This window comes from Ceraceosorus guamensis (genome assembly GCF_003144195.1).
Source record: "Ceraceosorus guamensis strain MCA 4658 unplaced genomic scaffold IE81scaffold_52, whole genome shotgun sequence".
NCBI classification, from domain to species: domain Eukaryota; kingdom Fungi; phylum Basidiomycota; class Exobasidiomycetes; order Ceraceosorales; family Ceraceosoraceae; genus Ceraceosorus; species Ceraceosorus guamensis.
In genome coordinates this window covers 1-27,790 of record NW_020290047.1, presented here as the reverse complement: position 1 = coordinate 27,790, position 27,790 = coordinate 1, and the positions used below count along the sequence as shown (strand labels likewise).

At 55.9% G+C, this 27,790-nt stretch overlaps 7 protein-coding genes across 7 annotated transcripts; 5 read left to right on the top strand and 2 right to left on the bottom strand.

The window, feature by feature from the left end:
- The first annotated feature begins 213 nt into the window (after positions 1-213).
- IE81DRAFT_325043 (putative tryptophan synthase) lies at positions 214-3,438 on the top strand. Its single transcript, XM_025514397.1, has 7 exons — positions 214-563; positions 688-852; positions 942-1,174; positions 1,293-2,584; positions 2,669-2,811; positions 2,911-3,012; positions 3,127-3,438. Exons 1-7 carry the CDS (start codon positions 519-521, stop codon positions 3,310-3,312), a joined length of 2,166 nt encoding a protein of 721 aa, XP_025368114.1. The 5' UTR covers positions 214-518; the 3' UTR covers positions 3,313-3,438.
- Positions 2,995-6,335, bottom strand: IE81DRAFT_325042 (hypothetical protein). Its single transcript, XM_025514396.1, has 3 exons — positions 5,066-6,335; positions 3,127-4,992; positions 2,995-3,012 (listed from the first exon to the last, which is right to left on the bottom strand). The coding sequence occupies exons 1-2, from the start codon at positions 6,131-6,133 to the stop codon at positions 3,463-3,465; spliced, it is 2,598 nt and encodes an 865-aa protein (XP_025368113.1). The 5' UTR covers positions 6,134-6,335; the 3' UTR covers positions 2,995-3,012; positions 3,127-3,462.
- Positions 6,336-7,012: 677 nt separating this feature from the next.
- IE81DRAFT_342377 (peptide methionine sulfoxide reductase) lies at positions 7,013-7,909 on the top strand (the record flags this gene model as incomplete). The annotated part of the gene is made up of 4 exons (XM_025515691.1): positions 7,013-7,080; positions 7,164-7,170; positions 7,260-7,686; positions 7,770-7,909. The coding sequence occupies 4 exons, from the start codon at positions 7,013-7,015 to the stop codon at positions 7,802-7,804; spliced, it is 537 nt and encodes a 178-aa protein (XP_025368112.1). The 3' UTR covers positions 7,805-7,909.
- A 1,675-nt stretch (positions 7,910-9,584) lies between these two features.
- IE81DRAFT_197943 (cyclin-domain-containing protein) lies at positions 9,585-12,203 on the top strand. The gene is made up of 3 exons (XM_025510855.1): positions 9,585-9,655; positions 9,804-11,621; positions 11,719-12,203. The coding sequence occupies exons 2-3, from the start codon at positions 9,861-9,863 to the stop codon at positions 11,974-11,976; spliced, it is 2,019 nt and encodes a 672-aa protein (XP_025368111.1). The 5' UTR covers positions 9,585-9,655; positions 9,804-9,860; the 3' UTR covers positions 11,977-12,203.
- A 28-nt stretch (positions 12,204-12,231) lies between these two features.
- Positions 12,232-13,954, bottom strand: IE81DRAFT_315859 (GrpE-domain-containing protein). Its single transcript, XM_025512543.1, has 2 exons — positions 13,277-13,954; positions 12,232-13,170 (listed from the first exon to the last, which is right to left on the bottom strand). The coding sequence occupies exons 1-2, from the start codon at positions 13,628-13,630 to the stop codon at positions 12,712-12,714; spliced, it is 813 nt and encodes a 270-aa protein (XP_025368110.1). The 5' UTR covers positions 13,631-13,954; the 3' UTR covers positions 12,232-12,711.
- An 857-nt stretch (positions 13,955-14,811) lies between these two features.
- Positions 14,812-20,521, top strand: IE81DRAFT_367844 (UCH-domain-containing protein). The gene is made up of 6 exons (XM_025517109.1): positions 14,812-16,379; positions 16,452-17,664; positions 17,758-17,871; positions 17,959-18,042; positions 18,153-19,895; positions 19,987-20,521. Exons 1-6 carry the CDS (start codon positions 15,238-15,240, stop codon positions 20,359-20,361), a joined length of 4,671 nt encoding a protein of 1,556 aa, XP_025368109.1. The 5' UTR covers positions 14,812-15,237; the 3' UTR covers positions 20,362-20,521.
- A 5,954-nt stretch (positions 20,522-26,475) lies between these two features.
- On the top strand, positions 26,476-27,278 carry IE81DRAFT_292614 (hypothetical protein; the record flags this gene model as incomplete). Its single annotated transcript, XM_025511968.1, has 4 exons — positions 26,476-26,615; positions 26,734-26,954; positions 27,054-27,134; positions 27,205-27,278. Coding segments are annotated over 4 exons (516 nt in total), but the record flags the coding sequence as incomplete, so codon positions are not given.
- Positions 27,279-27,790: the final 512 nt, after the last annotated feature.

Sequence of the window (27,790 nt, the reverse complement as noted above, 5' to 3'; positions counted from 1 at the left end):
AGTCACTTTCGACCAGCAGCAGCAGCAGCAGCCACGATCCAGGAAGGAAGCCAGCGGCTGCATGAATCAATTTGGCAGTCACGAGCAGCCCGCGTTATCGCCGTGCAGGAAGAAATGATCACGTGAAAGATTCGGCCACCTGATGCGCGATGAGCTTATATAAATCTTCCCCACCTGCATGAGGCTCAACCGCGCGGGCCCGAAGAGAAGGCAAGACGAGTCACCGAGGAGCAGGCATGCGTGCAGCAGCAGCAGCAGCAGCAGCAGCAGCAGCAGGAGAGCGGCGGTACTGCATGTTCCAAGTCACCAACCAGACTTCTCTCGTCATCGCCGCTTCTTCCATCAGCAAGCATCATTGACGGATTCTCAGGCAAATTTGCAACACCCACTACCATCTCTGAGCAGGCATCACGCGAGGAGCGAAAAGCCATTGACGCCTCTCACGTCGTCACTCCACATCCTCCCCGTAGCTTGATCACCCTGAAAGACCTGCCTTGGGTCAGATCAGCACTAGCACCATGACCGACGCCATCAAGGCGACGTTTACCGCCAAAGCAGCCAAGGTGAGCGGTGAAAGATGCAGTGCAGCTTGCGGATGGCGGTGATGAAGCGTGAGCGCCAGTCTTGGGTCGCTTTGCTGACAGGCTTACCAACCGCCGCCCCTGCTCCATTCCCACGCGACCTCAGAACGAAGCAGTTTTCGTCTCGTTTGTCACTGCGGGTTTTCCAGCCAAGCAAGACACTGTGGATGTTCTGCTCGGTCTGGAAGCTGGTGGGGCGGACATCATCGAGCTCGGAGTCCCCTTCTCCGATCCTCAAGCAGATGGCCCTGCCATTCAACGCAGCAACGAGGTGCGTGTGTAAGCCGCGCAATACGTCGCTCCAGGCTCGCTCACAATATTCGGCTCTTTCCGACAATTCCCCCCCCCCCCCCCCAACAGGTCGCCCTCGAGCAAGGCGTGGACTACAAGACTTGCTTGTCTTATGTGGAACAAGCTCGTTCTAGAGGCCTTAAAGCGCCAGTCTTACTGATGGGATACTACAACCCGCTCTTGGCACATGGAGAAGAAAAGGCGGTTCAAGATGCGAAAGTGGCAGGCGCGAATGGTTTCATCGTGGTCGATCTGCCTCCCGAAGAGGCGGAGGACTTCAGAGGATTTTGCACTGCAGATGGGTGAGTCTCGCGGCTGGTACACTTCCCGAGTCGCCAGATTTTGTGCGACTGTGCTTTGGTCACGATGGGTACATTACGTTACTTTGCTCTCCACTCACGCTTCGTGACTGCTCTTAAGTCTCTCATACGTGCCGCTCATTGCGCCTTCAACCTCGGACAAGCGCATTCAGCACCTGTCCAAGCTTGCCGATTCCTTCATCTACGTCGTCTCCAAGATGGGAACAACGGGCGTGTCCAACACAGTCTCTGAGAGTCTTCCTTCCATGCTGGAGCGTATTCGCAGCATCACCGATGTTCCATTGGCGGTCGGCTTTGGAGTAGCGACGAGAGAGCATTTCGTGCAGGTTGGCGAGCACGCCGATGGAGTCGTCATTGGTTCCAGGCTGGTCGCTGTGCTCCGAGATGCTCAGCCAGCTACGACGGAAGCGCGTGTAGCAGCAGCTCGTGCCTACTGCGAGGAGATCACGGGCAAGGCAGAGGGAGGAATCAAGCGACAAAATGAAAGAAAGCCGATCAAGATTTCGGACGCGATCAATCAGCCTGACGGAGTCAAACCTCCAAAAGTGGACGCGGTTGTGGATGGCGATAGACCGCCGGTGCCAGGTTTAGACCCAACTGTCGATCCCGTTTCTGGACAACTTCGGCCACCTCGGTTCGGCAAATTCGGAGGACAATACGTGCCGGAAGCTCTGTTCGATGCTCACGCCGAATTGGAAAAGGCGTACCTGGATTGCATCAACGATCCATCCTTCTGGAAAGAATTTGAGAGTCACTACGAGTACATTGGCAGACCTTCAGAGCTTTACCTTGCGGAGAGGATGACCGAAGCTGCAGGAGGTGCGCGAATCTGGCTCAAACGAGAAGATCTCAACCACACGGGAAGTCACAAGATCAACAATGCGATGGGGCAAATTTTGGTAGCGAGAAGGTTGGGCAAGACGAGAATCATCGCCGAGACTGGGGCTGGGCAGCACGGCGTGGCTACAGCCACGGCCTGCGCCCGCTTCGGCATGGAATGCGTCGTATACATGGGAGCCGAAGACGTGAGGCGACAAAGTCTGAATGCGTTTAGGATGAAGATGCTCGGTGCCAAGGTTGTGGCTGTGGAGAGCGGCAGCAAGACGTTGAAGGATGCGATCAATGAAGCGAATAGAGACTGGGTCACCAATCTACACAACACGCATTATCTCGTCGGATCAGCCATTGGACCGCATCCGTTCCCTAGCTTGGTCAGAGACTTCCAATCCATCATCGGAAAAGAAGTCAAGCAGCAATTGAAGGAGAAAAAAAACAAGTTGCCGGACGCTGTGATCGCTTGCGTTGGAGGTGGAAGCAATGCCATCGGCATTTTCCACCCTTTCATCAACGACCCCACAGTCAGGCTCATTGGAGTAGAGGCCGGCGGCGATGGTGAGCCTGCACGCCTTTTGCTTGCTTGGGCCCAAGTGTACCATGCCTGACATATTCGCACCATCTTCCCTTCTCCTTTGCCAGGCATCGAAACGAATAGGCACTCGGCCACCTTGTCAAAGGGCACGCCGGGTGTGCTGCACGGTGTACGCACCTATCTTCTTCAAGCTCCCGATGGTCAAATTACAGAGACGCACTCTATTTCTGCCGGGCTCGATTATCCAGGTGTGAGTGATCGAGCAGCTTTCACGTGATTTCGTTTGCCGATGCGACGTGCATTGGTGCTGCATGGTGCTCATACTACATCTCTCCCACAACCCTCTCAGGTCGGACCTGAGCACGCCTGGTTGAAGGACTCTGGAAGGGCAGAATACATCGCTGCAACGGACGAAGAGGCACTTCAAGGTTTCAGATTGCTGGCTCAGCTCGTAAGTGTCACATGCCGACTCGCGAAGCGCACCGCACGAAACAGATTCCCATACCCGTCCAAGTCACCTGACGCTGATCAAGCACTGCTTGCTCTGGCCACTTGACGCGCTCAGGAGGGTATTCTGCCCGCTCTCGAAACTTCTCATGCGCTCATCAAGGCTTTCGACCTGGCCAAAAGGTTTGGAAAGGACGACGATATCGTCGTTTCCCTCTCCGGCCGCGGTGACAAAGATGTCGCCGAGCTCGCCAATCTGCTGCAGACCGGATGGAGCGAGAGGCTCAATTGGAAGATCGCCTAGACTTGACCGGATGAGCATTTTGTAGCTTCGACAGGATAGAGCTCCAAAATTTTAACATGCGAGAGGCTGTTGCTAAGTAGGCAAGGGCAGGGTTGCAATTCATGAAGAGTGTCATCGACGATGCATCCCTCTGCGTCGCGAATGTGAGAATTACGCGTGGGCGCTGGTGCACCAATCCGTGATGTGCAGGTAACCTCTTGCGGTAGCAAAGATGGTGATGCCAAGACTCTCAGCATAAGCAGCCTCGGTCAGGATGTCGGCTCTTTTGATACCATGTTGATGAGCAGGTGCATTGGACGTGAACGTCGACGTCGACACCGCTGCTTGTTCAGACTCGGCTGCGTTCGTGTCGATCTGCAAGCCCGACTTGGAAGCCGAGCCGGAATCTTCTGGAGGAGCTTCGAACATTCTCATCGTCGAGCCGCCCACTGCTGGACGTTGCCTGCCTCTGAGACCTGCGAGAGCAGAAGACAAATTGGAGGATGATGTGGGACCGGCCGATGCGCTGGGCGTGCTGGGCTCTTCCGATTCGGTGTCCACCGACAGATTTGTCGACGTCGGACTTGGCAATGGAGCGCTGCCAGCTGCGCTGGGTAGCCGTTCTGCACCAGTGGCACCTCTTCTCATTCCAGCTTGCCAAGGCAGCGAGCTCTTGTCGGCCAAGCCTTCAAACGGACTTATGATGGCCATGTCGGACCGATCAGTGTGGTAGAGGCGTACACAGCACAAAGGTGGCACGCCGCCGAGACTGGAGTGAAAGATAGCCCTATCGCCAGATTGACCGAGGGCTAGTCCTATGGGGCGTTCATTAACCACTTCTCTCCGCCCCACGCGGACTGGCTCTGAAATGTAAGGCAATCGCATCTCCCAATCCGACGTACTTTCTTTTGGAAGCGAGAACTGCCAATGGGAGACGCCAGTCATGTCGCCGAGCATCAAGCTGAGGCGCCGGTCCTGCCCAGGCCTCTTGCTTCTCGCCAGTCGGCCGGCGACGCCATCGTCAGGCTCCGAGAAGCCGAGCCCCAGCATCGGTGTCAACCCGTCGCCGAGCGAGAACCTGGACAACATTTGAGGCTCGGGGTCGGATTCTCGCCCTTGCTCCACTGCCACATCCTTGCTGCTTCGTGAGGTAGAGTGAGGGCCACTGCGTACCGGTGCGAACGACTCGAGCGAATCGCTCGTCGCGCCATCATTCCTGTCCGCTTGCAGGATGGATTGTGTCGACAGCGGCATGTGCTGTCGCATTTCACCTGCGGTCTCTGGAAGCGGAAGCGTCCACCATTCTAGTTCGCCTGTCCGAGTGACCAGCAGCAAGCAAGGAAAGGTGCCATCATCTCGCTTGCCGAGTTCCAGCCGGAGGACAGCGACGCTTTTCCGCTCTGGTCTTTCGATCACATGCTTCCATTCTTTGGCCTTGTCCGCAGTAGCTATCTTTGGCGACGTAGATGAGGAGGGATCGATGCCAGTCTGCCAAAGGTGTACCAGGCCGGTGTAGGTGCCGACTGCAATGAGTGACCCTCGAAGCACAAGGCATTGGACGCCGCACCACGCGCTCGGAGAAAGGGTAGAGACCAGCGTGGCATCACGAGCGCAGCCACGCCTTTCCCGAGATGTCTCTGACGCTGCTTCCTCTTCCTCCTCCGGAAGCTCCAGCTCGTATAACGTCACAGCTGCGTCACTCTATTGGCAGATGTCGTTCAGAGCGTCAGCATCCTCATTTAAATATTGCGCAACGAAAGCAGCAGCCACTCACGTAATAGCTACCGCACGCTATTCGCAGCTTTGTGCGCTCTCCCTGCCCAGTCCCATCTCGGAAGGTATGCACGAGTTCAGCGTCCAGGGCCGTCACGTCAGCAGCGGTGCATATGCTGCATACAAGATACTCCCTTCCAGCAAGCCTCGCGTGCGACTCTAGAGCGCCGTTTGCGCTGCCACCTGCCCTTCTCCGAGGGGTAAGTAGAGGTAGAGGATCACCCCCGAATACCGGGGGCTTGGAGTGTACTGGCGTTGTCGAACCGGTCCTCTGAGACTCCAAGCTCATCAAGTCTAGCTGGTCGCTAAGCGAGGCCGGCGACTCAGCGGCGGCATCTGATGGCGGCCCGGGGCTGATACTATCCTCCCTGGCCTTCATCCTACACTTGCCTTGCTCTTCTTCAATCATCCGACCGATGTCCCAAACCCTGACCCAGCCATCGATGGCACCAGTGATAAGCCAAGCTTGTCTGCGGTACCTGCCACGAATGCCCTCGACCGTGTAGGAGGCGCTCGAGGCCTCATGGGGTGTCTCGCATGTTCGCCTTCTCTTCCGAGCTCTTCGACTTGGTCCTGCCACAAGCTTGAGACAAGTGATGCGATCGGCATGAGCTCTGAGAGAGTAGTTCCAAGGAATTCTGCGCGCGTCGGGGGTGTTGGAAAGCCCGTACAGAGCGCACCATTCCAGCTCTTCTGCGCTTTCGCTATGTTTGATCTCAGAATTTCGAGGCAGACTTGGCAGAGTGGTGCCGCTGGAGTGAGCAGCTTCGATCACCCTGCGCCAGAGGGGAGCCTGTGTGCTGATTGCTTGGAGTGATCGGCATGTACAACGCAGCGTCAGCAGTGCTCGTGCGCATTGCGGAAAGGGAAGATGGGAAAGGATCTTCTCAAAAATCTCCAGTGGCAAAGTACACAGTTTGCCTTCTGTGACGTGCGCGTCCTTCCTTCTGGCTGGATTCGCGGAATGCGGTGATGTTTCAGCCGCTAGCGCTTCTCCGACGATGGTCTCCATCGCTGCCTCTATCTGCGGTGCAGGAACCGGCGGTACAGGCTTATGCTCAGCAAGCATGCCGCATCTCGCCTTGTTTCGTAGTCCTTAGCCCGGAGAGTAGGCGCGGGAAGCTTCGGAGGAGGGTTGGCACAGCAGATACTTGAACTGGTTGATGACAGGCTCTGCTCTCCTGATTCTCGTTCGCATTTGACAACGCTGAGTAGAGTCGACAGCCAAGATTCACGTTGGGACGACAGTCGTGAGTTAAAGAGTCTAAGTCCACCCATCCGTGCAGCCAAACAAAGCCACACAGCTATTCGTGATTCTGATTTTAAAAGCCTGTCGAACTCGCGGTCATGCGCGCCTACAGCCGCATCAGACCATAATCACAATTCACGACATTCTTGAGTTCCCACACGTTCATCAAGATGAGATTCACGATTCAAATTCATTTTGATTTCAATTCAAGATTCAAGATATTGAGGGTTCCACCCCATCGGGCTGATCACGTGCGACCCAATGGCGCGCGGCCCGTGCGCCCGCCCTCCACTAGCTCATCGGCATTCGCCGCCGACGTGCGCTTAGCCAAACCACATCAAACGGCGTTACCGCGCCTGTGGAGGGTGACACGCCACCTGCGAGCCGCTCGGCACAAGGGATGTCAATCACCCAAGGCGACCACCACCATCCCACACAGCGCACTTCCCAATTTACGCCGCCACCATTCCGAGCACCTCTCATCTTACCAGTCCGACGCCCGCTCGAGGTGCGCATACAGCCCGATCTAGACAGCTATCGGCCGCTTCGGTGATCCTAGCTGCATTCATAGCTCTCGCAGCTTTGCCCATGTTCTCTCGCATTTTTGGCGCTTTCAAACCTTTGCCTCCTCCAACGATCGTGGGCCCTGCCACTCAGCCAACCACGTCTTTTGCCATCGCTGCTCAATCGGCCAGAAGCATGTCTACCAACGGGAACGCCATCGAGAAAGGTACCTTTGCCAGCGGATGCTTCTGGGGCACTGAACAGTGAGTGGGGACTGTATGCACGACCATTTCGCCCACTCGACTGTATGCTGAATGGCCCATCTTCGCGTAATTGTGCGGTGCAGCATCTTTGTAAGTGTAGACCTGAGCTCCAATCACGGCTGTGCGCTTGGCTGACCTCCTTCCCTACATCGCCACTCTTCGCCACTCTTCAATTACAGCGGGAGCACTATAAAGGCAAAGGGCTGATCGATGCCAAGGTCGGATTCATCGGTGGCAAAGAGTCTTCCAAAAACCCAAGCTACGAGGAAGTGTGCACTGGCCGAACAGGTCATGCAGAAGCAGCGCAAGTGACTTTTGATCCCAGCAAGGTATCCTACGCCGAGCTCGTCGAATTCTTCTATCGCACGCACGACCCCACGCAGCTCAACGCTCAAGGCAACGACAGAGGCACTCAGTACAGGAGCGCCATCTTTGCTCATTCTCCCGAGCAACTGGAGGCGATAAAAAAGGTGACGAATGAAGTGCAGGAAAAGCACTTTACGCCAAAGGGAAAGAAGATTGTCACGCAGGTCGAGGAGAGGCCGGCTGGTGACTTTTTCGAGGCCGACGAGCATCATCAAGAGTACTTGCACAAGAACCCCTGGGGTGAGTAGCGGCACGTCGGCTTAAAGTTGATTATCGAGGTGGGCAAAGACGCTGACTCGCATCTTGGCTCCTGTCTCTGGTAGGCTACCAATGCGGCACGCACCGCTTGTGGTGGTGATGCTGTACCAAACTCGCGCTGAATACTGCGCCAATCCGATGAATCCATTCGGAGAAGCCATTGTGGCAGCAATGTGATGCGCAATACAGCTCAGTGAAGGCCTGCACGCGGTCTCTTTGCGACCAGAACAAGGAGTGATTGACCTGTCTGTCTGCAAGCGATTCACGATTGTTTGGTCTGCGTACCTGTTATTTGAGATCCAATATTGACAAGACCTGCGCCGAATTGCACCATCTTGATCTCTGCGATGGCTCATGCCATCTGCACTCACGATTCTCCAAATCTTCGCGCGGTGGTTAAGGATGGCGAGTCCACCGCCTAAACGAAGTACGTGAAGCTTTGCTGCTGGCTGCCAGCAACGAATTCGGTCACGCCGTTCCTCCCAAGCAGATGGGATCGTCCGTGCGCTGCCGCGTTCGCAACCATGCTGCTTGTCCATTGCGTCGAACGGTTTGTGCCCAAGCTCTATAATAAGCAGAAAGTCTGCGTGTCTGACAAGCCAGGGCGGCGGTCGGTCACCGTCACGGTGACATGCAGCAAACGCTGCCCCCCCGCTGCACTTGCTGCACGCCATGATTTTCCTCACCAGACACGCCTGTGACTCCTTGGGTCTGCGCTGCGCTACCGCATTCATTCGCACACTGTGACTCCTACTCGCCTCCTCCACGACCACGGCTCCGGGAGCGCACGAGCGCTCGCGCGTTTTGTGCTGCATGCTGCATATGCATTGTGCGCTTGCACGCTCGCGTGAGAGACTTCCAGCATTCTGGGTCCCAAGGGGAAACATACGAGTGCCGCTGGTGGTGGAGAATACACGTTGTGCTGTGGCACTGAGGTGCGGTCTTTCAAGTGCTGTAGCTGCTGCATAGGACATCGAGCCTCAAACAATCAAAATGCGTGCGCAAATGCGTGCAATCATCGATCAAATTTGGAATCCAAAACCTCAAGTCTCTTCACGACCGTCAGCAGCATTCGTGATTGCAAGTTGATCTGCTGCAAATGCGGATTGTTATTCTTGATTATTGGTTGTACAGTGCGAGGCCGTGCGCGTCAGCGAGCGAGGAGCAAGATCCGTGCGTCGGAGATCTCTTCAAAGCGGTTGAACTTTCATTTCAAGTTGAGCCGACGCGTTGTAACGTGCGACTTGTAGTCTGGCTGACCAACGCGCGCGCGCGCCCGCGCCACGCGCTTGCGCAGCTTATATAGGTGATTATTGACGTTGACGATTGTCGAAAATATCGCATCCGCACCCGAGCGCACGCGCCCTGCATGCATGCAGCATGCAGCAGCTTGCGCGTTTTTTTGCTCCTTTTGGCTGCGCGCCCAGCTAGTATACCGTAGTGGTGTATAGTGAATCAAGTGCGCGGCGCGGGCGGTGATGTGTGGTTCGTGCTGCGTGCTGCGTTTGAACCTCACGCTGGCTGACCGACGGGTCGCATGCGCGGCTAGTTGATGCTATGGACTATTTGCTCCCATCATCCTGACGTCCAAAGCTTGGCTTGTCACCTCTACTCCCAACGAGGGTGAGCAGGGCTGCGACGCCGCTCCTGGATTCCAGCTGATGACAAGTGTTGCGAGCATTCATCCACCGCTGACCACTTACACTGCTAGACATCCACGCGAACTACCGACACGGTGGAGGGACCACTGAGTGACCTTGAACTTCTGCTACACTTCATCTTGCAAGCGTTCATTCACACGCGCAGTCGGTCGCTCCTCTCTCTCAGCTCACTATTGACGACATCGATACCACAATACTCTGGCTCATCCTCATAATTTCAGCGCCAAGTCGAGAGCAATTCACCATCTCAGCCATTGCACGAGACATCCGTGCGGTTGCCGTATTTGCGAGTGAGTACCCGCTCTCATCCCACCTTTGGCTCTGTTCGCTACAGACTCCCTACAACTCGGCCGAAGCAGAGGAAGCAGCCATGCCGCTGCGTTTGTGCTGAATCTTCAATGTGTGCTCACCCGTTCTCGCTTGCGCACGTCAACGCAGCTCCTCAGTCTAGCGCTGCTCCCGCCCAAGCTTTCCGGTCAGAAAGCGCATTCAACGATGCCTCGTTGGGGCGACTCGCCGACCACACAACCACAATCACAAGGGCAACCGGCATCGCTGTCCCCCTCGCAATCGTCTTCGGGCTCCTTTGATTCCCCAGCATACTATTCTTCACCCAGCTCGTCTCAAGTAGGTGGCAGACGAGGTGGCGGCTCTTCAGCGGCTTCTAGCAATAACACTAGCCCGCCAATTGCCACAAGCTCCGACACAACCTTACCTTTTCTCCACCACTCTAGCACTCACAACCTCGCTCAAGCAGCAAAGGCTCTTTCGGCTAGCGGGGCGGTCGCAGGGTCAGCGAATCAGCAGGAAGCTCGGTCAGCATTGCGCTTGGCAGCAGGCGCCACTGCCGGCACTCGGACGCATAGCGCTGCAACTCCTTCTCGCAGACTCTCTCCTAACGTCATGGCATCCAGTCACCCCAGTGCCTCTGTCGCATACGATTCTTCGGTAAACTCCGGCGCGGCACACTCTGGGGTAGCTTTCGTCAGAGGCGACCACGCTGTAGGCAGTGCGCCGATCGAGCGCTCGCCTCGATCAGGCTACTCAAGGTCTCCTCCCGAAAGCCGCATGAATGAAATGTCTCAAGGGCCTGGAACAGAGGATCGGACACGGTCGCGAAGTGGCAATGGACCTGCTTCCAAAACTCGGAGGACCACTAGTCCGCTGCAACAGACTTCGTGGGCCGAGCCAGGTCCTTCTCACCAGCAAGATTGGGATGCGCGGGCCGACAGTCTGGAACGGGCGCCTGGCACCTCGACTGCGGCTCAAGCAGCCTCCACGGTGTCTCCGCGCATGAACATTCGCAACTCACCTAGACGCACGGAAGCGGTCCCGGATGCGATTGCGACGGAGGCTTTGCACTTGGCGCAGACTAGCCCACAGTACACCGCAAAGACGCGAAGAAGTAGCATGATCAGGGAGTTGCAAGGTCAATCTTTACCTGGGGGCGGGCCTGCACAGCACTTGGACCTCGCGACGTTTCCGCCACAGGACTTATTGCGCGTGCTCGCTGCACTGCTCAACCAGATCGCGACTGCTAACGACGAGCTGAAACCTGGCGGTACGGGCGCTGACCGGCGGAAAGAATCGAGGTCGAGGGGGGGCAGCAGAAGACAGGACGGCGTAGACCCGGGTGCGGGAGGCGATGGGATGGCAGTCAGTGCGCAGAATGGTGCTTCTCCAGCGCCCTCCACGGGCGCCTCTTCCACAACTGCCCGTGATACGAGGCACGACTTGGCAACCCCGGAAGGTTTGGACATCAGGTCAGGAAGTGCGGATAGCCAAGGCAAAGGAAGCTGGCCGCCGATTACGACCGCAGCACTGGGTGCATTGGGCACTCAGAGCAGCACACTTTGCTTTCATGCACGCAATGTGCCGAGCATCAGCATCGAGTCGTACTTGTTGCGCATCCTCAAGTACTGCCCGACCACCAACGACGTTTTTCTCTCGCTTTTGGTCTACTTTGATCGGATGAGCAGAATGGGATTGGGCGCTGCGCCCGGATCTAGTGGCTCGGGAAGTCCGGCGGGCCAAGCAGCTGGTTTGCCAGCCTTGGATGGCGAAGAAGTCTCGAGCGGTAGTAGCGCCTTGGCTAGAGATAATCCAGGATTTGCCAGTGCGCTTGCAGAACCTCATCCTGGGATGAAAGGCTTCGCAATCGATAGCTATAACGTCCATCGTCTAGTCATTGCGGGCGTAACGGTGGCCAGCAAATTCTTCTCTGATGTATTCTACACCAATTCTCGGTACGCCAAGGTCAGTTGGGGAGACCTTTTGAGATCCACAGAGATGATTGTCCGAGGTGCGATATCAAAACGCTTACGCCGTCTTTGACTTTCAATGTCCCGCACAGGTGGGGGGTTTGCCCGTGCACGAGCTCAATCAGCTTGAGCTGCAATTTCTGTTGCTAAACGACTTCCACTTGGTCATACCTTTGGACGAGATGCAGCGTTATGCTAACCAGCTGCTGGTGTACGGCTCGGGACAGTGGAGCCCTTCGCGCGTTCGGGAGCTGGCCCCGCCAGAGCAACGTGCTGTGCAGGTTGAAGAGCCTCGCAGCGCAACTTCGCCGCAGAATACAGGCAGCGCTGCAATGTCGACTTCCCAATGAGCTGGCACGCGTCGCACTTCGGATGTCATTTCTTTCGACAGCAAAGGGCATTTCTCACGTCGCGCAATGGGCAGCTCTCTGACTAAACTCCTTTTGGCCTTTGCTCAACTCACGCAAGCCGAAGTTTTTTTGATCACATTCTTACCCAATTTCCCCTCTCGTCATGCGCTTCCTGTACTGTATGGACGGAGTTCGATAGATCTGCCAACGCATCTTTGACTGCGCTTCCTTGAGATGAATACGCACAACGACGCAGTAAGGCTTCGCTCGTTTGCAAGTGACAATACGGTCGTCGTGCATCAACATGGGCCAGAGTCTCAAGGGTGTCTTGACGGCTGATGAGTTTCAGAACGGGTTTGCAATGCGCAGCAGCCTTTGCGTACTTTCAAGAGGCATCAAGAGCGCAAGCGCGAGGTCAGAGTCGTGGGCTGGTCTGAACGACGAGAGCAGCTGATCACGAATGCAGCAAACGAGCAAGCAGCAGGCAACTTGCGACCAATCCAGGCAAAAGAAAGGTGGTTATGCATTGGAACCGTTTGCGCTCTTTGATGTGTGTTGAGGCGCGTGCAGCCGTCGTTCCTTCGCTACAATGTGTGCACGCAGCTACTTCCCTGGCTGAACAGATGCGCTCTCGTATGCGCTCTCGTATAGTGCGTACCATGTGAAGCGCCTGTATTCGATATTCACTTTTTTTTCCCACCTCCCGCTGCGTCGCCTGACCGGCTGTCTGTCCGGCTAGCTGGTCTCCTGAACGACACCGACCTGCGCAGGTCTAAGTACCCTCCCCTTGATCTTGAATCCCACCTTTGAGCATTCCAGAACCGTGCCGGGTGTCTTGCCGGGCACGGGAGCCTGGTACATGGCCTCGTGCAAAGCCGGATCGAACTTTTCGCCCGTAGGATCAAAGACGGTCACACCATGCCTACCGAGCATATCGGTGATGCTCTTGGAAGTCAACTCGACACCGCTGTAAAGCTCAGCTAGAGCTTTGCGAGGATCTTGAGCGTCTTTGACCTCCGATGGCGCTTGACGCAACGCTTCGGGCACGGATCGCAAGGCGAGGGCCAAGACGTCTAGCGATGCAGTCAAGTCCCGCGCGAACTTGGTAATGGCGAAGTCTGATGCTTGAGCCTTTTCTTCTGCCGATCTTCTTTGCAGATTCTGCATGTCCGCTTTACCGTACAGCAATTGATCCTATGTGTCAAAAGTGGCGGATGGGGGCACGTACGTCAGCGCATACAGTGACGAGCGGAGAGAGTGTGTGCTCTCTCTGGAGGATGTGGGATCTTGGACAACTCACAGTCAGCTCCTTGATCTTTGCCTCCCTTTCCGCCAATTTGGTCTCCGCCTCTGATTTTCCAGCAGCCGATCCTTTACCCGTACTCTGCGCTTCTCCAGTCTCTTTCAGTCCCAATCCCTTACCGAAAGCTGCCTCTTTCGTCTCTGCAGATTCCTCTGCTGGCGTCGCGCCACTCGCGTCGTCCTTTGCGGCTCGAATTAGACGGCTTGTGCTGAAAGCGGAGATGGATGAGATGGGTGCGAGAGGAGAGGGAATTCGTTGAGAGCGCAGAGGCGGTGTGATACTTGTACTGAGTCGACTGGTGGATGCTGCGCTGCTCAGCACTTGACGTGCGCTGTGGCGAAGAGCGGACATGATCGCGTTGGTTGTTGCTTTGCGTGCAAGCCTGCAGACAGATGGTGTGAATGTTGGACTGTGTCGAAGAGCGTCTAGTGAGATGAGCCGAGGCTGTTGAAGATGTGATCTTGACAAACAGCGACTGTGAGTGAGCTCCTTTGACGTCGTGTGGTTGGGTGCTGACGGACCAAAACGCGAGAATGGCGACGATTAGTCAAGAGGGATGCCAAATCGAACCCTTGGTGCAGAGCAAGCACATGAGAAGAGTCACGAGTCAAAAAAGTCGACTCGTCGAGTCAAGTGACGTTCATGGAAGCTCGCGTGTTCGTCGGGCGTCGGACGCGCCAATGCATACGTGCGTGCGACGCAGCAGATCGTGCGACTCAAGAGTCTGAGTCACGAGTCAAGACTCGATCGATTGCAACTCCACTTTGACGCTCGGCCACGTGGCGTGGGACACGAAAGCGGCTGATTTTCTTCATGATTCGCCCTTTCTTCGAAGGTCGACAATCTGAATCACAATCGTGGATCACGGATTATCCCGACGCACTCGCGCTCAAGACTCGCGACTCGCGACTGCTCACGCCTCGCTGTCAACGGTGAGTAGCAGCAGTTGTGAGTCACGAGTGGTCCCCAGCCCCACCTTTGATTGGTGCAAGGGCAGCAGGTCGACCGTGGGAAGCACACACGTACATACGTCGCACAGTCGACCTGCTGCCTTTCCATCCATCCATCCATCCATCCATCCATCCACCCACACTCACACACCTCTGAACAGAGGTTGCCGGCTCGTCGCAGATTCGAGTGCTTGATCAGCCCCCATCTCAGGGATCCTTTCAAGTCCTGCCCATCCACACTTCATGTTCTGTAGCATTCGTGCCTCGTGATCCATTCAGACCCGCGAGTGTGGCTGTTGTAAGCGATGGAATGCGCCTTTCGCTGCGAAGTTGATCTATATTTTATTTTCATGCTTGCTTGGCTACCATTCGCCTATTCACATGCGTGTATGCGCAAGCTTGGCTCGCCGTGGAGGCGGGCATGAAATCACGAATGGGGATGCAGCGTCGCTCGTTCGCATTCAAGCGGATCGCCATTCAAGATTCGTCATTCAGATTATTAATTCGTGTCTTCCTGCTGATTATTCACAATTTCTGCTTTCGATTTCTTTTTTTGGCGCAAAGAGGAATAAGCTCAGAGCACAAATCGCGATTCGATCATCCACGGCCGCGCGTTGGTACAAGCGTGCACGCACACACGCACACACGCACACACGCACGCACGCACGCCCATGACGAGTTGCGGTCGTGTGCTTCGCGATCGACTTGTGTGACCCCGCTGCTCGTCTCCGCTGCTCCCCCTCATTCATTCACATTCAACACCGGCCCAGGCGTGCCCCATTCTGTTGCCGTCTGTGGACGACGCTCGTGTCTTTACGCCGACGACGTCATTTCGAGCACAGCAGCAGAGCACGTTCCATACCGCGCAAAACACCACTTGACTCTCATCGTTCGTGACTTTACGAGCCTGCTATCATACCTTAGGGCATCCAAGCGGGGCATCACTCACTCCCGTGATAGCTCTGCAACGACGTCACTGCTCACCTAATCATCTCACCCGTTCGCCTCATGCCATCCGACTCCACATCACAGTCAGAGCAGGCTCACCAGCGCGGAAGCAGCAGCAAAGCCCACCAGCACCAGACTGTCGACTCGACGCTCAATGCACATACACTTCGTCCGCAATCTTCCTTCACGCAACATCAACCTCTTCAGCACACTCCTGAGTCCTCGGACTGCGCAACTCCGGACAGTCCCCGCACCTCTGCACGAAGACCTTGTCCATTGAGTCCAGGTCGGCCAGGTATCCCCTTTCGATCCGATTACAACCCTGACTTGGCATTGGCAGCGAATACGGCTCGTGCGAGCAGCAGCAGCGATCTGGCAGTGTTCAGCTCGGACGATCAGCTGGATTTGGTACCGCGCAGGAGTGGAGGTAGCAATTACAAGCGAGCCAGAACGGCGAGCCCTGCAACAACTGAAGAGTTGGAGGCAGAAGGAGAAACCGAAGCTGGTGCAGGATCCGATTTCGCAGATTCGGAAGGGAATAGCATTACGAGCGGTACGGCTGCTCGAACCAGACTACCAACCCCGCTTCGGGTCGGCTTCGCCAAGCAATCCATCGGCTCCTTTGCTCCTTCACCAGCATCTACTTCCCCGTTTCATTCCTCCACTAGAAGCTCCAATTTGGCGTCTCGCATGTCACCGGACGATCAACCTTCGCGCGCTCACCTTACCAGTCAGGACGTCGAAATGGCTGACGATCAAAGCGCACCCCTCGCAGCCCCAAGTGCACAACCTCGCAGCACACATCCGACCATTGAGGGTTCGCTTCCCACCTACACCGATGCCATGCAGCAAAGCGTCAGCTGTCACACTCCTGCAGAGCCCGGCACGCCAGCAGAAGGTACATGCGCGGAAGAGTTGAGGAAAATAAAAAAGTTGGTCGAAGAGCCCTTAGCGGAGGGTCAGAGATGGTATCTGATCGATGCTGCTTGGTGGGCTGCTTGGCAGGCATATTGCTCTGCAGAAAGCAGTGCACCCGCTCAGCCTCTAGGAGAAGCGATCGACTCGTCTCGTGCGAGCGCCAAGCCGGGTCCTATCTCTGCTCGCTCATTGATGGACATTGAGGAGGAATTGAAGCTGCAGCTCTTTGAGGGAAGCGATTTTGTGCTTTTGCCCGAGACTGCCTACGCATCTCTATCCACCTTGTGAGTGCAGTCTGCCGGTTAGCTCGCTCAATCTGCTCCTCACCGAACCCTGTTTCGAAATTGCGCAATCAGATATGGAGAAGCAGGACCGCAAGTCGTACGAGAAGTGATCAAAGGGGCTGCTTCAGAGCTGCGCATAGAGCTATACCCCCCGCGCCTGTACCTATATCGCCTCGCCACTCCGGCAACCTTGCAGAGCTCAGCTCGCCCGCCCGTCAAGATCACCTTGTCCGTGACGTCCAACGTCAGTCAGCTCAAATTTGCAGCAAAGCGAGCCTTCTTGAGCGAAAACTTGCCCGATCATGCTGTCCGCTTTTGGCGCATCCCTGCTAGTGCGTTCGGCAATGCGCAGACAACTGAGCCGGTGCTGGTCGATGCCGAGACATTGAAGACGCCAGGCGTGGAGCTAGTGCGCGCATCTGAAGACGCTCAGACTCGCACACGGCTCAGTCTAGCGGAGCTGCAACTGGACGAGCCTGTCATCCACCTCGCGGTCGAGTCGCAGTCGGAGCGAGGTGCCTGGCATTTCGGCGCAGACGGAGTTCCGGTGGCTGTTGCTCCTTCGGTCAAGAATATCTTTGCCCAACAGCCCAATCAGGATTACCTTTCGCAGAGATTCGGTCAGTTCTCTACTTCTGGTGCGGCTGCTGCATCCACAAGCAACACCTCTGCTCCGCCTGCGCCGCCTCCTCGACCTACGAGCTCAGCTGGGCGCGTAACTCGATCGCAGACGGCTCAAGACAGAGCAAATGCGGCGGGAATCGGCTCTTATGGTCTCACGGGTCTTTACAATCTGGGCAACACCTGCTTTATGGCATCGGCGCTGCAATGCATGTCCAACACGAAGGAGCTGAAGGAGTATTTTGTCCGAGGAGTGTACAAGGAAGAGATCAACACGGACAATCCCCTCGGCATGGGAGGTGCGGTAGCGCGAGCCTTTGGAGAATTATTGCTCAAACTGTGGTCCAGCTCTCGAGGATCTGCCGTCCACCCCCGCGAATTCAAACAAACATTGGCCAGATTTGCGCCGCAATTCTCTGGCTTTGCTCAGCAAGACACGCAGGAGCTGTTGGCCTTTTTGCTCGACGGGTTGCACGAAGATCTCAATAGAGTCAAGAAGAAGCCTTACATTGAGGCGCCAGATTGGGAAGGTGGAGATGAAAAGGCCATGATCGCTTTCGCAAAGAGACAGTGGGAGATATACAAGATGCGAAACGACTCGGTCATCGTGGACTTGTTCCAGGGTCAATACAAGAGCACGCTCGTCTGCCCAGAGTGCAGCAAGGTGCGTTGATTTGCGTGGTTTGCAAGCTTTTGATCCGCGTAGAGCGCTTTGTGCTGAGCTAGGCCGCATCCTTTTCCCCATCCCCCTTCCCAGGTCTCTATCAAGTTCGACCCGTTCATGTACCTAACCCTTCCCATTCCGAACCGGAAAAAGATTATCCGCAAAGTCTTTGTTCGGCCCTTCGCGAGCACTCGGCCGACGTATGAGGTGAGCTGGACAGTGGTGGTGACATGCTGCTTGTCCGGATTGTGCGCTCATACTCTTGTCTTTTCCATGATCTCTTCTTTCGATCAGGTCGAGGTTGCTGGTCCTGCAGAATTGACATTTGGCCAGACGAAAACAAAGCTGGCCGAATGGCTTGGCTTGGATACGAAGCGGGTGAGTTTGGTCTGGTCTGAGTCGTCCTGTATACTTGGGCAAGCTTGCTGAGAGAGCCAACCTGCGCTTGCTGCTCTTCCCCTTCCCTCTCCCCTTTCTTGGCCCCTCAGCTGTTCTGCGTGGACATTTTCAACCAGCAAATCTTCAACTTCATTCCGGACTACACACCACTGAGCAGCATCACAGATAACGACTTCATGACATTCTACGAGCTTGGGGCTGAATTCAAGCATCCGACGCGAGAGGCGCTCGAATCTGGTAATGCAGGTTGGAACAAAAGCAAGGAGGCGGGTCCGGCTCCGCAAGAAGAGTACGCCACCCTCCCCGTCTTTGGTGTAGCGTCCTCGAGCGGCAGGGCGAGATATCCAGATGCTGTGGGCTTGCCGCTCTTTGTCACCATCCCGAAAGCTCACGCGAACGACGCCGACTTCATTCGGGACGCAATCCTGGATCAGTATTGCACGTATGCCACACCAGAAGGAAGAGATACCTTGGAGGCTCACATGAGATCCTCGGGCAGCCGAGATGCTGTGACAGCGAAGCGCGATGCTGAAGAAGCCAGCCCTTCGGACTTGCATGAACAGCAAATGTCAAACGCAGAGCATGACGTTGTGCAGCATGTCGATCTTTCCTTGTCGCGACAAGACCCTCCAGATCAAGTGGCAGAGATTACTTCTGATGGAGTTAGGATGGTGCCTGATTCGTCGACAAGCGCTGAAGTCACACAGGCTTCAGACCAAGACGCACCCAATGCCCAGCGGCCCGCTCGGCGGCTCTTCAAGATGACGTTCTCAAATCGACTGGAGGACAATGCTCCGATGCCCAAGAAGCCTGGCAGTCTGGACGATGGCGAAGAGCTCGAGGCCCGAGCCAAGCGTCTCTCGGAGCGAGTGCCCACTGCCAGCGACGTTCCTTTGGAGGATGCAAGCGACGGAGGCGCGCCGTTCGCCAGTCGCAAGCCGGATCCGGAAAACGAAGTTGACAGGCAGGGGACCACTTGGCCCCTTGTGTACACAGGTGGAGCAATCGTGTGCTCATGGCCCGAAGCAGCATACCGCGCAGTCTTTGCGGGGGAAACGTCCAATCAAAAGGTCCCATGGGGACCTCACGAAACCTTCACGGACCCCAACCTCGTGGCGGAACGAGAGGCAGCTCGAGCCAACGGCGGTCCTTCAAAGCCCAAGTTGGTGACGATCGAAGACTGCCTCGATGAATTTACAAAGGAAGAAAAGCTGGGCGCAGAAGACCCGTGGTATTGCCCCTCGTGCAAAGACTTCCGCCAAGCCGCGAAGAAGTTCGACCTTTGGAAAGTCCCGGACATTCTGGTGGTGCACCTGAAACGATTTAGCGCAGGCCGAATGCAGTCTCGCGACAAGATTGAAAATCTCATTGACTTTCCCATCCAGGGTCTCGACCTCACCGAACGAGTAGAGGGCGCCATGTCGGTTCGCAATCTGGAGGCGCGGGGAGAAGAGGTGCCGAGCGTCATGAACATGGCGGAGAGCATCGAAAGCCTGGCTAGCGATGCCAATGACGATGCGGTCGCAGCCGACGCGCCCATATACGATCTCTACGCTGTCGACAATCACTTTGGTGGTCTGGGAGGTGGCCACTACACTGCCTACGCCAAGAATCCCGACGATGGTCAATGGCACTACTTCGACGATTCGAGCGTCACTCCTGTCGCAGACCCAGAGTCTGTCAAGACAAAAGCCGCATACTTGTTGTTCTATCGAAGACGGACCACCAGACCCATTGGCGGAAAGTCGCGCGAAAAGACCGAGATCGCTTCTAGTCGCGCGCAAAGCGAGGCGGTTGAGGAAGTCCATGCAGACGAAAACGATGACGCCCTTGTGAGCTCAACCCGGGCAGGTCCTAGCAGACAGCCACATAATTGGAGCGACAGCGATGACGAAATGTCTTACAACAACTCTACGCTGCCCTACAGTGGTCAGCAAGGCGGCTTCATGCGAAAATCTGAGCCCAGCACTCCATCACCTCCTGCGCCAGAGTACGAGCCGTGGTCTCAAGGCGGCGCAAATAGGTCTTGGGCTCGAGCGTTGGACAACGACACGTGGAGCAATGAGCCTGCATCGAGTCGGAACAGCTCGCCCGCGTCTCCGAGCGCCGATTGGGGGTCGACACTGCCAAAGCAAGGCAACGCTATTTTGCCGCTCGGAGATCCCATGTCACAAAGCATCACTCTTTCACACCCCCCAGAAGCTGAAAGTACTGCCAAGGCCGCCGTCGAGGAGCTGCCGCCCTATACAGATGACATTGTCATTCCTGCCGACGAAAAGCAAGCTTGAGGGCTACTGAGCCCTGGTTACATGCTCCACTAGGTCTTCTCCTTCCACATTTGCGTCACCAAGCTTCTTTATCTTCGCGCGCAGCATCGTCTCATGTCACTCAGTAGAAAGCAATCCCAAGCGACCTCTTTCGTCTCGTTCGCCTATATGCATGCAAATTTCAAGCGACTGTTTGGCTGTGTGAAAGCGAATGGACTGACCGTTCCAGCTCTATCCGAAGGCTCTGGGCCAGCTTACAAGCTCCTCCAAACGCCATGCGGTTCATATTGTCATGGGCTTGTGACTCCTGCTTTTTCGCTGCTTGTCGCGCTTCGTGGGTCTTGCCATTGTTTTGCACGCTTCGTTAGATTCGAGCCATGCCACCCCTTGCACTGAGTGCCCGCCCATCGTCATCCAGTCTCTTGACAGTTCTGCATCCCGTCTGACCACAACGGCATGGCTAGATTGTCTACCACCCGCCCAGTGTCTTGAGTACAAAGCTGGTAGTCTTGAGTAGAGAGGCAAGAAAGGCTAGCCTCTTCTCTTGCGACCGATGAATCCAATGCCACTCGCTCGATCACCCGCGCCCTGTTAGCCCGAGATTCGTCCGCGGTCTTGCGCGTCTTCACTTCACGCGCGTGGATCAAGCGCCGCTTTGATTGAATGATTCTCGGCCAGGCTCGCGCCGACAAGCTCCGACCTGTTTTTCCGGTCAATCTTGCGCCTTTAATCCGGCGCACAGCATCGCGTATAGGTCATTTATTCATTCACGCAGCGCGCGGAGATGAAATTGTCGGCGGCTGTGGGTGCGCGGACGCATGGAGAAGGTATTTCACGTGTGGGAATAAGCGCATGGCGGAAATCAAACGCGTCCCTTATTGCTGACGAGGGAAACAAGGTCATCAGAAGCGGGCCCAAGATTCACATCGGGTACCGCAGCTTGCTGATCGGAGTACGTAATCTGACCAAGCCTGGGCCTCAATCTCAAACTCCGAAGTCGTGCAAAGACGGCGTGACACTTTTCGATTGCGCCTAGACCCGCGGAGCTGGACCAAGCTGTAGCTCTTCTTGGCTATGAGAAATGTCGAATCGCATGCCGATCGCGAGTCGCTGCTTCCAATTTTTACTCAAAGAACTCTGGAGTGCCTGTGCCTGCCTGGCCTGATCAGAATAGCTGTGAAGCATGCTCACCCAATTCCACAATCAAGAATGGCGCGCAGCTACTTTTTTCCACGCGATAGTGATTGAGAAGAGCACTTTGAGACGGCTTGTGAGGTGTCAATTTCATCTCTCGAAACCACAACGAATCGTGATTGGCACGCCAGATGATTTGGCACTGCAATCAATCGCCAGTCACTCAGTATCGACAAAATCTCGCAACGCGCTAATCTTTCCTCTTGCCGCGCAATTGCCGATGCCAAGCCAGATCTCCGGCAGATGCTGGCGCTTGATACAAGAATTAGTGCGCGGCTTCTGTCGGCGAACATGTGCCATCATATGCCTCAGTCATTTGTCAAGTGGGGGTCACGACACGACAGCAGGCTCAAGACCCGCGGATAGACATGGCCCGGTGCGTGAGCATCACGTTCGAATGCTGCTGGCGACTGACCTCATGGGCAATCAACGTGTGGCTTGCACGTACATTGGTCAATGTGGAACATGCGCGCGCCACAAATGCGCCGTGAATCGCAATTAATTTGGATATCTCCCGCGCGGTGCGCGTGCACTGGCTGAACATCGCGGTGTTATAGTGCTGCAATTAAGTAATGGACAGCCCCACGTCAAATCTTGCTCTGGCTACTCTGCTGACTACTCATTCAAGATTGTTTCGGAACAATCGCGAGAAGCACTTGCCAAACGTCAGCGTGCGTATATACTTTGGTCACGACACCGCCACGATCACGAGGTCAAGCTGCAAGGGTAGGACAAAGGACATCCCGAAATATCTCGAGGCAGCCGGGCTCCTCATTCTCCGAGCTCTGCACCATGTGTTGCACTGCGCCAAGGTCTGCAGCGGAGATGCAGGTCGGCTATCCTTGCCGCCGTGTGTGATGTGATGTGATGTATTCGTGTAACGTCGCTACAAATCTGTCCTCATATGATATGTATCGAGTCAGAAGAGTGCGTCTCGCAACAGGGATCGCAGCAGCAATCGGGGCGCTCAGTCAAGTGCAGGCGCTGTACAGCAGCAAGCTGCACGCTTGCGATTCTCACGTCTGACTCTGCTGCACTGGTGACTACTACTTCAATGTCAGCACTTTCGGTGGGTCGACCGCGGTGTTCCATGGACCTACGCAAGTCTGAACTGTTCCGTCAGTCCTGTCAGCGCCGAGAGACGGAACGCCTCGACGAAAGGTTATTATTTCACAATACATCGACTTGAAAGAGTCTGTCTATGACTCACAAAGCCTGTGCTTTGCTGCACGGTGTCTTGTGCCACCTGCAGGAATTGTCCGCACTCATGCACCTGTCGGTACTCTCACAGCAGCAGCGCTCAGCTGTGACTTGCGAGCCGATTAGCCGCTCGATAGGTGCCTGCCTGACCAGATCAGTATAGCGGCACGTCCAGCTGATTACGAAGCAGATTGGCGTGATTGCCGGAGGCGGCTTTCTTGATCGCTCTTTTGCTGCCGCACGGCCTGGCACACTAGAAATGATTAATCCCGAGATGACGGTCATGGCATGCAAGTAAGAGCGCCTAGCCGATCGCAGTGGACCTAGTCAGAACCGACAGTTCGGTACGCTGGAACAATGAAGCCGTGGCACCTCCTAAGCCAAGCGATGCGAATTTGAAAGGTTGCAAGTCGTACGTACAACATCTGCAAAGGAGTCGAGCCTGGAAGCCGCGGAGATGCGGTTTTCGGAGTGGTCTGGTCGACGGGCATATCAGTTCCTTGCCCTTTGCCCGTCAGGCAACTGCATGCATGCAGGGTTGCATATGCTGGCTGCAATTGAGCCATGCCGTTGCTTCACCTTGCTCCTCCAGCAACTTCGACCCCTGCCTGCTGCTGCATGGCTTGCCGCTGCTGGAGGGGCGGCGCCCACACCTAAGACATCTTCATGCATGACTTTGCTCCCGTGTGCTTTCCTGCCCCGATGCCCAGCGATTCAAATCTACACTGATGCAACTTCGTGCATGTGAGAGCACTGCTGTACGCTACTTGCAGCATCGTCCTTGCTCAAGGCGGCTCACGGGATGGACGGACGAATCTGTGTTCCTTGTTGTGCTTATTCGTGATTGACGTCTGCAGCATCTCACTTATTGAATCTGACAGAACTCTCGCAGAGGTCGACCAAAATGGAAGTGGCGGACGTGCCCTGCCTTCGTATCGCTTGCAGCGACATTCACGATTGAATGAGACGGGCCAACGTAGAACGTGTGCATGCGGTAACCTCGTGATTGCATATGGTCTGATGCCAAGCCTGTCTCTTCGTCTCACCTTCCGAGACTGACACTTGGTTTAGCAGCAGTCACGAGTGTGCGGTGGTACCGTTCCGCAGAGCAATCATGCAGCTTGTGGTACGTCTAAGTCACACCCAAAAGTGGAGTCAGAGTGTAGTGTAGTAGGAGAGTAGTGACTATAGTAGTTTGAGTGCGTCCGTCGGTCGCCTTCCTATGTGTGATTCGTGAGGCTGACTCCTGCCTGCGTCCACGCGCGCGAACGCAAGTCGGGCGCATTGATGCTGATCGGGTCACGTCGGCTAACTCGGCTACAGGACCTCGTCTCACGTCGTCTTGGACGCTATGGTAGCGCGTTGCGTCCTCCAAGGCAGACAGACACCTGCGCGAATGCAGAAGAGCGGTAGCTTTGCTCCGATGTATCACGAGAGTGCGATCAAGAGAAGTGCGGGCAGAACCGTCCTTAACTGCTGATTCAGCCAGTGTGCTCAATCAAGCGGCGGAAATCAATCTTACGCGAGATTCAGATTCTACAACGTATAGCGACTAGTTGGATGGCTGCCTTGGCGGCCAACGCAGCGGACTTTGCGCCTCGACTCCAGCGGCGCTAGACCGTGTTCATTCACGGCGCCACGATGCGAGTGACCCACAGCTATAGCATGACTTTCTTCGCGCACATGTTCGGCGCTCCTCATGGTCGCCCGGCCCTGGTGCAGTGCGCACTCCAGATCGTGCGATGGGGAGCGCATGAGACTCCTCCACCACACTTTCTCACCAGCATGCACCGCGAACAGACCGTTGTGCGCCGACGCCACACCAGCGCAAGCTGCATCAGTAGCGCAATCAAGTTGCGGCCAATTGCTGCAGCAGGTCGGGTGAAAACGCCTTGACATCTGATGTCGCAATGCGAACGAACACTCCTGACTCTCCATTGACCCGAGACTGCTCTGCTGTACGCTGCTTAGCTTCGATCTGCCCTTGCTCGCTGCTAGCAGCCGCTACCTGAGCAGTCCGAATTCGCTTGCCACAGTATGCATGCGGAGTGCTTGCTTAGCACGAGGTTGCTCCAAAGCGACTGTAACTCTGGCCGCACACTTTTGCGATGCCGTATACAACCTGCTCAAAGACCCACTCGCCCTCTTGAAAGCAGAAGAGACCCGTGCCTGTCCACGAACGAGTGAGCACAAGTAGAACCTCGAAATTCCCGACCTTTAGAGCTGCAGCGCGGTACAGATTCTCTCCATTGTACTTTGAGGGCTGATGAGGCACACGCCCGTTGAACATCTGCACGGTGACTTTCACCACGCGTCTCGTACCGCTATCCTGCCCGCACCCAGCCAGATTCTTCAAGTCCAAACAGTCGGACCTTCCACGATACCGAGGCGTTCTGCCGCCCAAGACCACCATTGTGCAACGGCAAACGGAGCTCAGTCCGTTCGTCACCCCAGCTGGACAGAGGTCTCGAGCGTGGCGCTGTTGTGTACGCGCCGATATTCGTGACCGCCGACCAGCTTGGTGCTGCATTCGACTTGCTCTGCTCGCCCAAGCGATTACTACCTGGTCGTCGCCCGGTGGCCGTATATATGCCCAACAATTCGTACCGAACTTTCCCATTCGCTCCTGTCGTGTTCCATCTCAATGCGTCATCTTCAGCTCTCGTCTCTCACAGCGCTCGATCGTCCTTGACCTTTACTTACAATCAGACGCACAGATATTCATCTCTTCACCACCACCTCAATGTATCGTGACCCTAGAGATACCACTGATGGCCGCCAGGCGCGGCCTCCTCCCCCGGTCTTGTCGACCAGACATCTACCTCAGCGACCCCCAACGGAGGATGACGAAGATACGTACTTGTCCACCCCGTCCGACAACTATGAGCGCCCAAGCTCATCCACAAGCGCTTTGAGAGGTCGCTTCGACAGTTTTGGTTTCTCTTCTCGTCGCCGATCCAATACTAGCAGTCAGCTCGAGGTGCCGCTGCCTCCCCCGCCTCCTTTCTCCAATTCTTCTCGACCAATTGCTCCCCGCCCTCATCATCCTCGACAACATCCCGACGATCGCTTTGGCGATGTTAGAAGGCCGCACTCGAGCTCTGGTATCGCCGTGGACGCACGCTTGCCTCCAGTACCACAAGACTGGGGTCTTACCTACGACCGGCCCACCGCTCGTGTCACTAGCAGCAGCTATGCGAAGCCATCGTATCCACCGGCAACAGGAAGTGTGCCAGCAGTCCCTCCAAGTGCCAGATCGAATCTGGGAGGGTCCCCATCGCGTGCGTTTGCCTTTGCTCCAGGTGCATCATCCTCCACGACCCCTGGGTCTTCGTCTCTGGCGTTTACACAAAGCGCTGGTGCGGCTCCAATCGATGCCGGACCCAGCTCCTCTGGTCGACGGCCGTTTGATGTTCCTGGCCCGCGACAACCCTTTGACACCTCGCCATTCGGTCAGTCAAACGCACATCAGCAGGTAGCGAGCGCTCGAGCAGTCGATCGACCTGTGATTAGACGACGATCTAACACTACCCAGGTAGAAGGAATAGGACCTTGGTATGGCCCCTCTGGAACCGTCCATGATGCTTCTCATCACGGTATACCGCCCGCTCCCGAGGCGGCGCCACCAACTCTGACTAGCTTGCCGCTGATGGATCCGGATCTAGAGCCTAGGTGAGCATCTTCTTGAACAAACCTCTTGAGCTTGCCGTATCCAGCGCTGACCACACGTCGCTGGTTCTCGGCTCGATATAGGTCTTACCGTCTGCACATACGACAGCAGCCTACACATGGTCGCATGTTTGGCTTTCGCTCGCGAGAGCGCAGACCACTCGACCCCCTGCCGATCGTCGAGCTAACCATTCGAGATCGTAATGGAGAGATCGACTGGTTGTGCGTGCTGCTGCTCATAGCCCAACATGTGCTCATCATTGCCCTCGCACTGCGCTGACTCGTGCACCTGTTGATCCTCTAGTGCGCAAACCAGTCCTGACTTGCTGATGCAGGTCAGCCTCATCACCGATGTAGCTCACAAGGACGAATTGGTGTCTTCCAGCGCCAATCCGAGTGCCACTATGCCTCAAAGTCGCCTTTTGGAAGGAAAGCTTGCCTCCAGCGGACATATCGTCAAGGATCTCGATGGCGAAAGAGCGTGCTTCTTCCTCTTTCCGGATCTCAGCGTCCGCGTCGAATCCATGGCTTCACTGCACTTCTCGTTGCTCCGACTTGGCGGTCCAACGTGAGTGAAGCCAAGGACTCGACGCTCTTGTGCTTTGACAGCGAGCTGATACCGTCGCGCGCTGTTTCACAGGTGGGAGTCTGGTGGCTCAGGACCTGCAGGTCGTGTAGTCGCAGAAGTGACCTCGGATCCCTTCCAGATTCATAGTCCCAGAACATATCCGGGCATTGGCGGTGAGTCACCTTCAGTCTGGCTCTGTCCACCCGACACTCTTTCTAATCTCCGTATCCTCGGGCCCTCCAGAGTCCACCGAGCTGGCAAAGTGTCTGGCAGCCCAAGGTGTGGCTGTTCCCATCAGGAATCAGGGCCGGAAATGAGTCGACGCGCGCCCCGCCTCATCGCGCTGCGCTCGTAGCTTTCTAGCCTACCTCTGCCTCTTGCGCGCATCATTTACGTGCCGGACGACAAGACGCATGCCGCTGCATCACTATCCTCTTTCATTCGAGCTAGCGGTCATGGTGCCCAGACTTGCTTTCTCCCGTTCGCTCACGCCAGACGCAGCACATACCCGAGCACGTTGATAGCCGCTGCTTTCACGCTGCAGCTTGGCAAAGCAACGCAAATGAGATGTGCTAGACGGTCCGACAGGAAAGGGTCGTGAGCGCGCAAGTGGCGAACGAAGCAGATGCGCTTTGCTTGTGCGATGCTGCAAAGTCGAGACACCGATGTATTGAAGTGTACAACCCAAAAGGTGAGGAATAAATGAAAGATGACAGCAAGTGGACCTGATGCGGTAGGATACAGGGTAAGTAGGGAAGGCAGAACGAGCAAGTGCTAGCAAGGAGACTTGCGCCGCGTGTGGTCTTTCCAGCAGCGAGGTGTCGCGATT